We start from the raw sequence: 14,397 nt of genomic DNA, 5'->3' as shown, positions 1-14,397 counted from the left end.
ATATATATATATATATATATATATATAAATAGATAGGAATTTGGCGATGTGGGAAAAGAGTTCGGTTCTGAATAACCAGAGTTGTTGGTAAGGAACAGGGGAAAGAAATGGCGCCAGTGGGGTTGCCTCCAGGGTTCAGGTTCCATCCCACCGATGAAGAGCTTGTGAATTACTATCTCAAGAGGAAGATCAGTGGCCAAGTAATCGAGCTTGATATCATTCCAGAGGTCGATCTCTACAAATGCGAGCCGTGGGAATTATCAGGTTAATTCAATTCAATTTTCCCTCTACTAATTTTATGGAATTTTTTTGAAAACTTGAAATTGAGAAACTAGAAACAATCATATTTTTTTTTTTTTTTTTTTTTTTTTTTTTTTTTTTTTTTTTTTTTTTTTTTTTTTTTTTTTTTTTTNAGTCATTTCTGCCCAGTCGAGACCCGGAATGGTACTTCTTTGGTCCGAGAGATAGAAAGTATCCAAATGGGTTTAGAACAAACAGAGCCACGAGAGCGGGGTATTGGAAGTCAACTGGAAAAGACAGGCGAGTGACTTCTCATCAACGTGCCATTGGGATGAAAAAAACACTTGTTTACTATAGAGGCCGAGCCCCTCAAGGCATTAGGACCGACTGGGTCATGCATGAATATCGCCTCGACGACAAGGATTGTGAAGACAGCTCTGGTATTCAGGTATTGATATCTTAATAACTAAACTCTATTGTTGATTACATTTTTGAATCTATCGGTTTCAAAATAAATTAATGATCTGAGTACATATTCCTTACCTCTACCATCATCTTTCAAGTGATAAAGTTTGAGTTGGGGTTTTGTTTTGTTATGGCAAACGAGACAAAAGTGGTATCCCATACGACTTAAAACACACACTCACACACACAAACCAGTGATTTGATTCTGTCTTTCCAGCATCTTAGATGATCTATTCTATTTCTGAGAGTTGGATTCCCTCATCGTATTAAAAATGATAAACTACCAAAATGAACCGAAAGAAAAGTCCCTATCATTTGCTTTTTGCTTTTTTTTTTGGTGTAAGAAGATGTCTCCCCACTTTTCACTTTATTCCCATCACTAAAATCATCCCAATGAATGAATCTTTCTCTACTGCACGAGTTTTTTTCATTACGTACCACCTCTAATAACTTAACAAAAGATATATTTGTTAAAACCAGTTATTCTATGCTTAAATATGCTTAAATTGAAGATTAAATGAGAAAAAAACAAATAGAAAAGTGGAGAGAAATGAGAAGGGAGATGAAAATTGGAGTGTTTTTGTGTATTGGGTTGCAGGATTCTTACGCGTTGTGTAGAGTGTTCAAGAAAAATGGAATATGTTCGGAAGTGGAAGAACAACTAAGCGGGCAAAGCAGCAGCAGCAGTTTGTCATTCATAGACAACTCAAATTCAACATCACAAACTTTGGTCAATGATTACGAAACTTTATCCCCTGAAGTTCTCATGCCACCACCTTCGTCTTCTTGTGTCGAGGAAGAAGAAAAGGACGATTCATGGATGCAGTTCATTACAGAAGATGCATGGTGTGCTTCCAATTCATCACCCATCGCCCTCCACGATCTCTCTCACCTCACTTTCACCACCCATTGAAACCATACATAACTTTTACACATTTAATTTTCTTCTTTACTATAATAATCCATACCAACCAGCTCTCTCTCGAGGGTGGTCAGACTTATCAATTTCCATATGTAGATTATGTATTTTGGATGCTGGGTGTGGTGGGTGAGTTCTTGTAGGGTCAAATCAATCATCTATGAACAAGACCCTATGGAATATATTTTGGTCATTTATCTGATCTCTGACCTCTCAGTGTTTACTTCAATAAGAAGAACAGCAATATATACTGATTCCTTTCCCTTTTTTTCAATTTTATAAAGCTATCCATATTATCTACAAGCAGTTCACAGGAAACCATAGTCCAGTTTCACAAGATTGCCTCACAGTCGAGCCATCTCGAACGCTGCCGAGATTGGTCCGTGTAGGTATAATTTAGAACAACTTATTCATTCCACGTATAAATTCAGAAATTAACATTATTTCATATCCCGCCCGGATGAAATCTTTGAGATGAGGGAAGGGTTATAATGAGCAATCTTCACAGATGCTGGCTGCTGCTATGTCACATGGCTATAACATTACCTTGAATGAAAAGATGAAATCAGTCCCATTAAGTTACTTCACGACTGCAGATACTTGTGTGCATCATTCAAATCTTCCACTTCTGGAATTCTGTTGAGCTTAACATGAAGGAGCTCGCATTTTTATGGCCCCCACCTCCGAATTCCTGGAAGCATAGAGGTTGAGATCTCAACAATCATCACCATTATTAGCTCATTGGATAAATGTTTGATTTCTATAGATAAGACGAAGCATTCAACCTGTGAGATACGAGTTGTGTCCTCGTCACGAACACTTCTGAGACTTATTTTCAACATCTGGTCATTCCCAAGTGCCGGGACTCGGTATACAACAGCCCCAATGCCTCTGCAAGAATTCAAAGTGAAAGGAAATAAACTGCAAAAGTTGTCTTTTAAATTGAGGAGAAATTGAAAACATTTATCTTTAGTCTTAGAAGATGGGTCGATAGGCTGTTTGTTTAAACCTCCCTGTCATTAAAAACAAGAACTTAAGGCCATTACATGTTTTATGAGTGAGACTTGAAGCCTTCATACGACAAAATCAATAGAGAACACAGCCAGAGATAACAAAAAGAAGAAAGGAAACAAGACATTCCAGAAGTAAAGGTGAAGGAACAATGACCAATGTAGATACCATCATAATGTAAGTTTAAGCGCAGGTAAGATCATATAAGCAGAACAGTTGGCTTACCTTAAATTTGAATATTGACTCTTGGTAGCCAATTGGTGTCCTAATTCACTCCTTAGTTCTGAAATAGAATCTGCATCAACAGCCTATTGGGAGAGGAGAGGAACAAAATCAGAGAATGTAAAGGTTCTTCATTTTGGCCTATTTCTTAACCTTAATTATTTTCCAATTTCCAGCTCCACTCTCTTAAATAATTTAAAGGGCACCAACCAGCATGAATTGATGATTGTTCATTTGGTATAGAAGAACTCAGCCTATTGAAAAGCAAAATTCAGTAAAAATAAAGCTCGTGACCAGGAACGAAGACCTCAAACACATTTGGTTGCTTGAATTCATAGCAACTATTTTATAAGTTTTAATCAAGCCAACATAAACGACTACTTGTTTTATTAATAATTCAGACAACGTGATAAATAACAAATTTCAATTCTGCTAGAAAGATGTATATAAGGTAATGAGAGTGGAACTAGTGGCCATACCAGACAACGTCCAAAAGCTCCACCACCGAGTGTAATGCTATACGATTGATTAAGAGCATCCTCTATTAATTTTTGTTTGTGTGCTAAACTTGCTATTCCTCGACTAATCATAGTCTCCATATCCAGAGATAGTAACTGCAAAAACACATAAGCGATGAAGAAGACACTTGATGTCTAGACAAACAAGCTTGAACAGCCGCGCATCCTCAGGTATCAGAAAATCAGATAACTATCAGAGCGAGAACAATCTCAAAAACCGATAACGAAAATGGAGAAATTACCTGATCAAATAAGTTAGGATTCAAAAGGGTATCATATTCAATATTCAAATCTTTGAAACCACTGCTTAGAGCTTTACTATTTGGAAGACTCCACTTCCAAAGATCGCCATCCTCAATGTATTCATAAAGTCTCCTCATGCGCTCAAATTCATCTAGCACTTTGTAATGGGAAGAACCAACGTCAAAGTTCCCGTGAGCATCTTGTATTAGCTTTTGCTTGAAATAGTCAAAAGCTATTGTAGCACCACTTCTTTGAATATCTATAACTTTAGTCACGTTTTCACCAAATGAAGACTCATCGCTGAGCTTTTCAAGAGCCGTCTTGTGGTGGTCCAGTATTACCACTCTTGAGTAGATATAAAAAAGGGAAAAAGAGCATTAATTTCTAAGCAACTATAATAACTTAATAAATAACATTAAGAAAAAGAGCCCACCATGGAACTGGAACAGGCTCAGCTTGTTCCATGATACCCACAGGATTCGTTCTACAGAAATTTTCTAAATGACTCAAGGAGATTAGAGTTAGACGCGAAAGTTCATAACATTCAAAGTTACAGACACCAACACAAACATCAGATTTGCATCAACCATTTCCCTCCTAATCCCAGATTGCAGCATTAACCAAATTAACTAACCAAATTAACAAAGGACATCTTTTTAAGTAGTGATTTTGAAATGGTTAATTCAGTGGAGGATGGTTGGGATTGGGATGGAGTCTCTAGGCAAAGATAATGGATTTATAAACAAGAAATGTCTTTTGGGAAAGCTTAAGGTAAAGCCACGAGAGCTTACGGGTCAAAGTGAACAATATCATCCAATTGCAGAGATACCTGATTTCTAACAAAATCACTCAAAAACATGTCTTTAATCACAATATTTTTTTTATACGATTGAAAGCATGTTTAGAGTAGTTTAATGGAGCTGAAAAGTAATTTTAATCATTTTAAAATCACTCACATGAAAAGTAATTTTAATCATTTCAAAATCACTCACACGAAAGACATTACACGTTCATCAAAAGCAAAAAAAGAACCATAAAGAATGGGGCATGGAACATCAAAAACACCTGTTAACTTTAGAAGATAGGTCCTCAACAAATCCAAACGGCCCCACAAAATCCAAAAGATAAACGTCGTCAATTTGATGCAGGGGAAGCTGGTCCGTTCTGAAAGAAAAAGTAGAATTAAAAAGTGAAGTTTAGTGTTTGTGCAGAGTTTAAGCAACAAGATTGAAGGTGAATGCAGGAGAAAAGACGACCTGAGGGGATTGTAGACGGTATTGGGGAAAAAGAGAGGGGGTAGAGAAGCGGCGGAGAAATAGAGATGAGCTGCGAGAGCGGCGAACGCGCCGTCGGGACATGGATAGTGATAGAGCACCGCCGTAGATTTTGTGTTCACGGAATTCATGATGAAAGGAAGCGAACCCTACAAATTTCTGTTCATCCAACCAAATCTGGATCTTAAGATTCTCGACTCTTTCCCTCCAATATTCGCCTTCACGTTCTTAAATCTTGAACGCGAGTCGATAAGTTTCACTCACTTCGTCTACTATACCTATTTTTACCGTGCAGTCAATATACTTTCAAAAGTTTTCACCGTGCAGTCAATATACTTTCAAAAGTTTTCACCGTGCAGTCAATATACTTTCAAAAGTTTTCACCGTGCAGTCAATATACTTTCAAAAGTTTTCACCGTGCAGTCAATATACTTTCAAAAGTTTTCACCGTGCAGTCAATATACTTTCAAAAGTTTTCACCGTGCAGTCAATATACTTTCAAAAGTTTTCACCGTGCAGTCAATATACTTTCAAAAGTTTTCACCGTGCAGTCAATATACTTTCAAAAGTTTTCACCGTGCAGTCAATATACTTTCAAAAGTTTTCACCGTGCAGTCAATATACTTTCAAAAGTTTTCACCGTGCAGTCAATATACTTTCAAAAGTTTTCACCGTGCAGTCAATATACTTTCAAAAGTTTTCACCGTGCAGTCAATATACTTTCAAAAGTTTTCACCGTGCAAATTATAAACAAAGTAAAATATTTAGTCCAAAATTTTAAAATTAGTTATCCTTCTTAAAATAATAACAATAATATCCATTTAAGAAGGGGACTGGTGAAAAAATTACGGTACTACGCCACTCCCCTTCTTCTCTATGAAGAAGACTCGTTCAATTTCAGATTCACCGTTCTTTCCAGTGGCATGCGTCTCTTGTTCACCTTCGCCTTCTCCAAGATGATGCCCGCCTTCAAGCAGGTTCTCTACGTCAGTGGTTGATTTTCTCTCTCAATTGTGTATTTTGCACTTCATTTAGGCGTAATTTTGGTAACGATGTCTGTGGAGATAATTTGGATTTATTGCATCATTCCATCTTCGCGCGCGCAGGACTTTCATTCCAGATTACTGAAGAGAGCTTGCGAAATGCTTCGATCAACTCGTATAAGGTCGTCGACTAGCTGATATTTGGTGCATTTTGTTAATACAATTCAATAGCTAATATTTGGCGCTAACTATTACCAATTGTGATAAGTTTCAGTTAATTTGGCGATGGATAAGGTAGCCGATTGACCAAGAGGATTTGCCTTCCTCCGTTATGCTACTGAAGAGGAATCTCAAAAAGCTATTGAAAGAATGCACCGCCAGGTAATTTAAAACCTCCATCTCTGCAATCTCCACTCTGCCTAACCTCTTACAAATGCGTTTAGTCTTCATAATTTATATTTTTGTTGACTTAATCGCCAAAATTCACTTGATGCTCAAAGTGTGCGTCGCGAAGTGATGTCTCATTTGAATTAGCCAATCTTAATGCTCTTTTCTTATTCACTGTGATTTTGTAATGAATGTGATTCGCTGTCCACAAGTATATTTCCTTTAGCCGAAGACAGATCCATCTATAAGAGCTCTAAATGACTATAATCTAGTAATTGCGAAGTTCAGTTCCGTTAACTGCCATCCTGAGCAAGCCTTTGTAGTACAGTTCCTCAACCTTATGATATACAATTATAGAATGCACAACTAGACACTGCGAAAAATTATAGATGGACTTCAGTCTGGGCATTACACAAGCAGCAAAAAACCCCTTCAAATTCTCTATAAATTTAGCTAGAGAATAGATATCTAGATAGGAGGGTAGCATCGAAGATTATAACGGAAATATCAAACGTTTCTAGAATGTTCGACATGATGTAGTCAATTGTAATAAAATTCAGTAAAATTTATTATGGAACTAGAAGGGAATTGATTAGAGAAATATCATGGTCAAACCTTAATTGCTGGCTTGACTTGTCATAAACCATCACTGTTTAATGACCTTGCTATAAGGAGGATTTATTTTGAAGTAGACTCAAACAATACGTATTTCTGTAAATGCGTGTTTTTAACGAACGATTTGTGTATCCGAGCTCCATAACTGGCCGAAGAACTGTTAAATATGGGGCACTCTTTGGCCTCGTGGTGGTTTCCTCCAATTTTGTAATGACAACTATGTTTGTCGAAATTAATAGTCAAAGAACTTATTCTCAGGTTTATTCGGTGGATATGCCCTCCCCACCTCTTCTCATTGGGAAACATGAATTGATAAGATATTCTTATCTCGGATTCCATGAATAAAATTTCGATGTCATCTCAAGCAAAAAAGACTAATTTTGAAATCTAGCTTATAACTGGGAGGGTTTGATCTGTGCCAACTGATTGTGGTTTTTTTTTTTCAATAGAAAAAGGATCTTTGATGATCTTGTCTTAAATTTTTTCGGTGCATGTTATTTTCAAGTAGAATAGCTTCATGGGGGCTAAGGGGGAAACTCTTTGGTTTAGTTTGGATGGCAGTGTGATCTTTGTGGAAGTTGCACAATCCAGATCCGAGCTTCGCCAAGGCCCTAAAGGCCTTAAAGAAAATTCTAGCTAAAGCTCGTACACAGAGATCATTGTTTCCCTCAGATCCATTTTCAAAAAAGCCGTTATTTATTTTAGGAATATAAATACATACATTGATGGCCTCTGCGTTGTCGTTATTGGTATGAGAAAACTTGATGTTGATATGGTCGAAGTGTATTTCAGGAACAGCATTTTCTCTAGAAATAACCGGTGTTAGTATTGAGGATTTGGTCAAGTGGATCACCTAACCAAAATATGAACTCAGATATGGGCTATGGTCAAAGATCACGGGCTGTGACAAGAATAAGAATGCTTAAATCCTGAGTAGCGTTGACTTCCAAAAATATTAAGACGGCTTTTGGGGGGTACCCGTACCAGACATGGACCCGCGGGGGATTGTGGAACATAATTTGAAACAAGAAGACGCAATCTAATTATTAATTTTGTGGTCAAGGATGGGTTGTGGTTAGAAAATGCTTCTGTTTATTGTCAACAAATTTTATGTGAAGAAAATCATTTCTTCATCCTTGGAAGGACGGACTTTCCAATTACTTTGGATCATTTCTTCATCCTTCAAGCACGAAAGTGAAAAGAATAATTTTGGATTAATAACACGATTCTTTAGGATTGGATGCTTGAAAGGTTGGATTCTTTTCTCCCTGAAGTGCCCTTCATTCTTCACCTTCAGGATGATTAAATATTTGACCCTTCCAACATTTTTTTGCCTTCAAATCGAACCATTTCCACTAGGGAGTTCAACCAAGTTTGTTCTAGGAATCGTAGCACTCTCTTTCAATCTCTATTCGCTGAGAAATTAAACCTTTTCCATTATGAAGATAGAAATAAAAAGCTCAAGAAGTAAGATTTGCAAATATGTCAAAAGTCATGGAGCAACACCGTTCTGTTTTACAGAATAAATAATTGTCATTCAAATCCCCCCCAATGTTAAAAAGGAATAGCCTGGAGTGAGGTTGTTGGGCAACTCCATCAGTTTCGTCCCTCCTGTTAACCTTAGATGTGATATGCTACAAATCAGGCATCCTTTTTTTCTTTTTTTCTTTTTTCATCTCAAGCTAAAGAGAGAACTCAGAAACCCATGTCAAAGCATCGTTGGTTATTTGCTTTTATCGACCTTAAATCTGTTGCTGAGGCTATAAGCAAACTCGAGCTCTCCGACCCTCTCTCTCTTCTGAAACAATCAGCGCGGAGATTGTATCTCTCTGAGCCAAGCATCTCTTATAAGGCACAAACCCCTTCTTACTCTCATTTGCATTACCTCTTCCTACCAGACAAGGCTCTTGACATTTTACTTCGGGGCTCTGGTTTTCGTTTTCATTCTTACTCGGGGAGCCAGAACATGAATCCGCACAAGAACTTTCCAGGGAATTGTCATCTTGGATCCTTTCTTCCATAACATGGTCAGTGCATGTTCCAGTTGAAGTTTGATCAGATGGGGCAAGATAAAAATATGGTACATTTTGACACAAAGACCAACAAGTTTGAGGAGCATTAGGCATGGCTTTAACATAAGGGACACTTTTGTCCTGATTCCCTAAGGTGTTCGTAGGGGCTCCACCGGGTGACATATTCCAATCACCGTTGTTATCCATTCCAAGAGCTAAATTTACATCCACATGTTTTGAAGGTAGTAGAACAGGCTTCTCAGCATACGCTTCACACGTATTCTTACTGTCACCGTCAAATGCCAAAGATTTAGTGACTTCAAAATCATGACCGGGTGGTTGTTTGTCGCCAGTTACCATTACTGTCCTTCCAAAAAGCTTTATGCTTCTAACTGGAGAATGCAACTTGTTATCAACTTTCTTATATACTGATCCTGGCTTGAATTTCTGAATGTTTAGGCACGAGACAAAAAAATAATAGTCAGAGCCTAGACAACGAATTAAGTACATGAGGGAAAGTAAGGTACAAAATTAAAAGGACATTTCAAATTACCATAGTTAAAGAGTCTTCTGAGAACCGCTCTGAGGATGATTCGAGTGATAACATTCCTTTTTCTTCTCCTCCATTTGATTTTGATGAAAGGTACAACTCCCCCTTTCTAACAGAGGATATTCTAGCTGACTGCATGTCAACAGTTTGTGAAATAGGCGATGGACATCTATTATGTTGCTCCGAAACTGCAGAAATTTGATCGTCCGAACTAAATGCAGTCAGTACAGAGGTGGGTGATTGGGTCTCTTTTTCTGCGGCTGATAGGTTTGGTGATGGAGACCTCTTGGGTTCTCTTGCGACTGATATTGCCTTAATTGAATCGACTGCTTTACGAGGGTAAGGATGCACTGGTTTCCTTTTTGGTCGAGGTGGAGGAATCTCAATTGGGTTAATGGAGCTCTCATTGCTGCCACTAGACTCTCGCACTACCTGAAACACAAAAGACAACATAAAATTTCAGGGTGAGAATGGTCGTGCATAAAGTGTTTAAGAAGTTACGTAAAAGGTTTGGCGACGATCTATTTTGGTGACAAATTCACTGTCATCCCCTTTATATTTTGTTTGGTAATGATATATTTTTGGGGGCACGAAAACAAAAGGTACTTTTTGACCTTAGAGAAGAATTTCTGAGCATGGCTTCGGATCTGAACAGCTGTTTTGGTGCCTACATGTTCTGCAGGAAGACCAAGGTAACACTAAATGATGGGTTGGGTATTGCAAATACCAAGATTCATATTACTGATTTCACACTGCCTTACCTTTAATCTGACGCCAGCCACGACCATAGAGTTTAAGGGCTTCGAGGAACCTCTGATGCTCTTCCTCTGTCCATTTTTCCCTTTGTTTTGAAATAGTGTAAGGCTTCCTAACCTGTTGATACATTAAAATGCCAGTATAATTCAGAGCCAAACCCTCTCAGAAAGGAAAGAGAAGTGAAGAAATCGTAGCAGTTAATTCTGCTACCTTCAAAGCATTTTCATTGCTGTTGGACGATATGGAGCTAACCCGCATCAGTGGATCCAACTGTGCCCCATCCTTGGGAAGGAAATTATTAGCTGCAGCAATTGAGCCGTTTGACAGTGTGCCTTCATTCTTTTCCTACATTCCATATTGAAATAATAATAACAAAAACCAGAAGTTAGAGACCACAAGAAATTGGAGCTAATGATAGTTTTAGAATTCCATCATCAACTAACAGCAATCCATTTCATAAAATGATAACATTCTAACCCTTGTAGCAATGCAATGCATAGCTCAATATGTTAGGCAGTAAAATAAAAGTGAAGTCCGTAGGAGTACTCGGCAGGTAAAAGTGCAGAAGAAGGGGGGAAAAAGTTGACTTTATAATATAAATCCACCAACAAAGGAGGAATCTTGTAAATTACAAGAGGATCTATTGGTGGCACCCAGTTTTACCCAACATCGAACCAAGCAATAAAAAAAAAAAAAAAAAAAAAAAAAAAAAAAAAAAAAAAAAANCAATTACTTAGTAAAAGACAGGGCCACAGGGGTTAGGTTACTGAAGTGGCAAAGAGATTTAAAAGAAACCAGGAAGTGAGATATGAGTACTAAAAAGACAGGAATTGGGTACTCAAATCCTAACAGAGGGACGACAATAAACACGACCCACGAACCTATGACCAATGAATCAAGTCCCAGAGAGAAAATTTCCATGAAAACATCAGAAGATAAAAAGAAAGGAGGGCAGCCAGTGTGTAGGATTACCTGGACACCCATCAGCGCTGGCAGCAAAACCGGCGAGAAAGTTTAATCTCAGTCCACCAAAAGGGCCTGAAATTAAAATTCACAAAAGTTCAGCAGGATTTGGGAATTAATCAGATGCCATTCCGTTCCTCCAAAACCACCACTTCCTGAATGAGTTTCCAAATTTGAAGTCCTCAGGAGACCCAGTAAACACAAAATACATCCACACAAGAAAAAGGAAGGAAACATCGAAGTGAAAGACACAGAATAGAAAAAAATTAAAAAGAGTAAAGAGTAGAAAAAAGAAACCTGGTTAGTAGATTGCGAGTCTAAGCAAGGCAGAGAAATGGATAGATTCAAGGGAGAAGGAGAATCGAAGGTGAGATTGAGAAAGAAGTGAGTAGAGGGAAAGGCGAAGAAGAACGGAGAGAGCAGTAGAGAGAAAAGCAGGAGATGGGGTTTGAGAGAGAAGGCATAAAAAAGAGAGAGAAAAGAGAAGGGGAAGGAAGGGGAGAGGGCGACACGTCAGACGCATATATTTTGAGGGGTTTTATTAATTCCACATGGAAATCTCCAGAAGCCCTGTGAATCTTGTGGCTGAGCTTCCACTTTGCCACCTACACGCGTCACTCTCTCGCCCTACCTTTTTTATTTTCTGCCCTCTTTTATTACCATTTTTCAGTTTCTTATAAAAATAAAACATACATATTTGAGAAATATATTGAAGGGGAGGCCGGGAGGGTGGGTGGATAAAATCCCAATTTAGGAAAAATACATATTATTAACTGAAAATTAGATATTTTAGGGCAGTGTTGACTGGTATAGGAAGATGGTTTTCTTTTTTCTTTTTTCTTTTTTCTTTTCCCTTTTTTCATTTTCACTTGTGTTCCTATCTATGCGTCCAAATACTCCCTATCTTATTGCCACTTTATTCTCTCCTTATTTGCCGTCTCTCTGTTTTTTCTCAACCAAGTTTATTTAACCCCTTTTTTCTATTTCTTTTTCACAACTTACAAATATCTACTCTTCTTCCCCTTTTAATTATTATCAGTTACTCTGCATTTTAGGTGTTTCATGTTGAAAAATGTTAAATTTAGGAAACTAACAAGAATTTAAAATCCTTTTAAAAATCAGAATTATATGAACATGGACAATTTTTTTTTTTTTTTTTTTTTTAAAAAAAACCAACCAAGTTCAGTGAAAAGTGCACAAAAGGTAAGTTCATGAAAGAAGTACTAAAATGATTGAACAAAGATTTAGAGATGATATTAAATGTCTTGTCCTTATGGAAACAGGGGAAATAATTGAAATTAATGTGAGCCCGATCTTTGTTGTGTGTGTTTGTGTCTGTGTATGAAATTCAATTCCACCAATTATTGTCTCTCTGTCACCTCCTTCCCAATTACCCTATGATTTTACAACTCACACACTTGCATCACATCTTTCTCTATTTTGGATCTCTCTTCCCCCCCACCAAGATTAGATTTTGTTTTTTTCTTTGGTCTCTAGTGGAAATCACTATTTCGCATATATACCAATAGTCTTTCTCATAAATGATTCAAATAGTACACTTTCATTCTCTAACTTTATACATGCTGCATATGAAAAAAAAAAACTTATACACGTCAAAGAAAATTATATACTAGTGACATGTAACATGTTGCTAGACATTAAACATGTCATTTAATATGTTTGTTTAGTCACATGTAAGCTTGTGTACATTATATGTATTTTTATCAACAATAATATATCACTAATGTAAGAATCACAAACATAGAAATTAAACTAATTAAAAGAAATTATCTTTGCCAATGAAAGAATTACTTGCATTGCTATACCTTGTCATTGAAAATGAAATTTCTTGTAGGGTTAAAAACATATAGACATCAATTACACCTAGGAATAGGATATGTTATTAATTTTGGTTTAATGCTATATTTGTCAAATTTATGAATTTCGCTTAACCATAGTATTGATTTTTTTTTTTTTTTTTTTTTTTTTTTTTTTTTTTTTTTTTTTTTTTTTNTTGGTATCAAATAAATGGTCAAACTAAATAAAATTTATAAAATTGGGGCGCAACAAAACAAATAAAAAAAAAAATATCTTGAGGGAAAGTTTTGGAAAATCAGAAATGGAAAAGAATGATTGAGATGGCATTAGCCAAATTTGAAGGAGATAACATTTTGATGGCTGAATAAAAAAACACCGACTATTTTATTTTAATTTGTGTAAAAAAGAGAATAATTAATGTGTGGCAGAGAGATGGACAGCTGTCTTTCTCCAAATGTTTGGTCTCTGAAAAAGACGTGGAAAATAAAATGATGAGCTGTCATCACAAGACCCACTTTGCACTTTTCCTGCTTTTTCCTTTTTTTCCCTTAAAAAGATCGATTTAAATGGGGACGTTGCCGTCTTATCCTATCCTCATTACATCACACTCATATTTGCCCATCTATTTAATTTACCTTAATCATATTCATTTTGTTTTGTTTTTGTTTTTATTCTTAAAAATTAAATTAATAAGCATTATTCCCACTTGGAGTTATTTTTTATATTTATTTTGTTATCTATTTCAATCCCTCTTTCCAAAATTTAATCAAATTTATGAAAAATAAGTAAATCAAAATTGAGGGCGGTTTGATCACGGACTTTTGTTTTTGTCGGTTTCTAAAATTTAGTTAACAATTGAATATGAATATAATTATATAACTAAATTGTAGGAAAATAAATACAATTTCTGAAAGGTTATTATACTGAAACATAATAATTGTAGTGTTTTGTGTATTTTTAGTATTACATATAAATAAAAACCCCATAAAATTGGAGAGGAGATAAGTGGAATATTGTTGGACAAAAAGGAGTAGAAGTTTGATGGAATAATGATCGTGTTACGCAAAGTCTTGTTAATTGATGGGTTGTTTAGGCTTCAAACAAATACTAACCAAACCCTAAATTAGGAGAGAGAGAGGGAGGGATAGAGAGATTTAAGGCCACAAATTTTGAGAGAGAAAGAGAATGATAAATTGAAGGGAAGGATATAACTTAGACTGAAAGTTGAAGCATAAAAAGAAAAAGCAGCCCTCCCTTGGTCTTCTGAAAGGCTCAAAAACTCCAAATAACATAAAAAACGAAAAACTCCAAATTAAACAAGTAAATGGCTTTGTATCAAAACTAGAGGCCCATATTTGTCCTCGCATATTCTCTCTCTCTCTCTCTCTCTCTCTCTCTCTCTCTCTCTCTCTCTCTCTCTC

At 36.5% G+C, this 14,397-nt stretch overlaps 3 protein-coding genes and 1 long non-coding RNA gene across 5 annotated transcripts; 2 read left to right on the top strand and 2 right to left on the bottom strand.

The window, feature by feature from the left end:
- The first annotated feature begins 41 nt into the window (after positions 1-41).
- On the top strand, positions 42-1,886 carry LOC111782905 (NAC domain-containing protein 86). Its single transcript, XM_023663746.1, has 4 exons — positions 42-264; positions 329-331; positions 414-688; positions 1,304-1,886. Exons 1-4 carry the CDS (start codon positions 108-110, stop codon positions 1,616-1,618), a joined length of 750 nt encoding a protein of 249 aa, XP_023519514.1. The 5' UTR covers positions 42-107; the 3' UTR covers positions 1,619-1,886.
- On the bottom strand, positions 1,871-5,120 carry LOC111782904. Its single transcript, XM_023663745.1, has 7 exons — positions 4,875-5,120; positions 4,684-4,782; positions 3,618-3,963; positions 3,337-3,471; positions 2,861-2,943; positions 2,410-2,515; positions 1,871-2,315 (listed from the first exon to the last, which is right to left on the bottom strand). Exons 1-7 carry the CDS (start codon positions 5,021-5,023, stop codon positions 2,238-2,240), a joined length of 996 nt encoding a protein of 331 aa, XP_023519513.1. The 5' UTR covers positions 5,024-5,120; the 3' UTR covers positions 1,871-2,237.
- Positions 5,121-5,736: 616 nt separating this feature from the next.
- On the top strand, positions 5,737-6,476 carry LOC111782906. Its single transcript, XR_002813222.1, has 3 exons — positions 5,737-5,869; positions 5,999-6,057; positions 6,150-6,476. It is a non-coding gene; the product is annotated as an uncharacterized LOC111782906 (long non-coding RNA).
- A 1,820-nt stretch (positions 6,477-8,296) lies between these two features.
- Positions 8,297-11,667, bottom strand: LOC111782903 (protein REVEILLE 7-like). 2 transcript variants are annotated; one of them, XM_023663743.1, is made up of 7 exons: positions 11,456-11,667; positions 11,168-11,233; positions 10,406-10,540; positions 10,201-10,312; positions 10,054-10,115; positions 9,443-9,871; positions 8,297-9,336 (listed from the first exon to the last, which is right to left on the bottom strand). In XM_023663743.1, the coding sequence occupies exons 2-7, from the start codon at positions 11,177-11,179 to the stop codon at positions 8,638-8,640; spliced, it is 1,449 nt and encodes a 482-aa protein (XP_023519511.1). In that variant the 5' UTR covers positions 11,180-11,233; positions 11,456-11,667; the 3' UTR covers positions 8,297-8,637. The 2 variants fall into 2 exon arrangements, with proteins under 2 accessions (XP_023519511.1, XP_023519512.1); XM_023663744.1 differs by having other exon boundaries at positions 11,168-11,313; positions 11,456-11,657.
- Between the last annotated feature and the right edge of the window lie 2,730 nt (positions 11,668-14,397).

Source organism: Cucurbita pepo, chromosome LG20 (assembly GCF_002806865.2).
Source record: "Cucurbita pepo subsp. pepo cultivar mu-cu-16 chromosome LG20, ASM280686v2, whole genome shotgun sequence".
Lineage (NCBI taxonomy): Eukaryota > Viridiplantae > Streptophyta > Magnoliopsida > Cucurbitales > Cucurbitaceae > Cucurbita > Cucurbita pepo.
The sequence above is the reverse complement of the archived record's forward strand: the minus strand, read 5'-3'. Positions and strand labels throughout refer to the sequence as shown.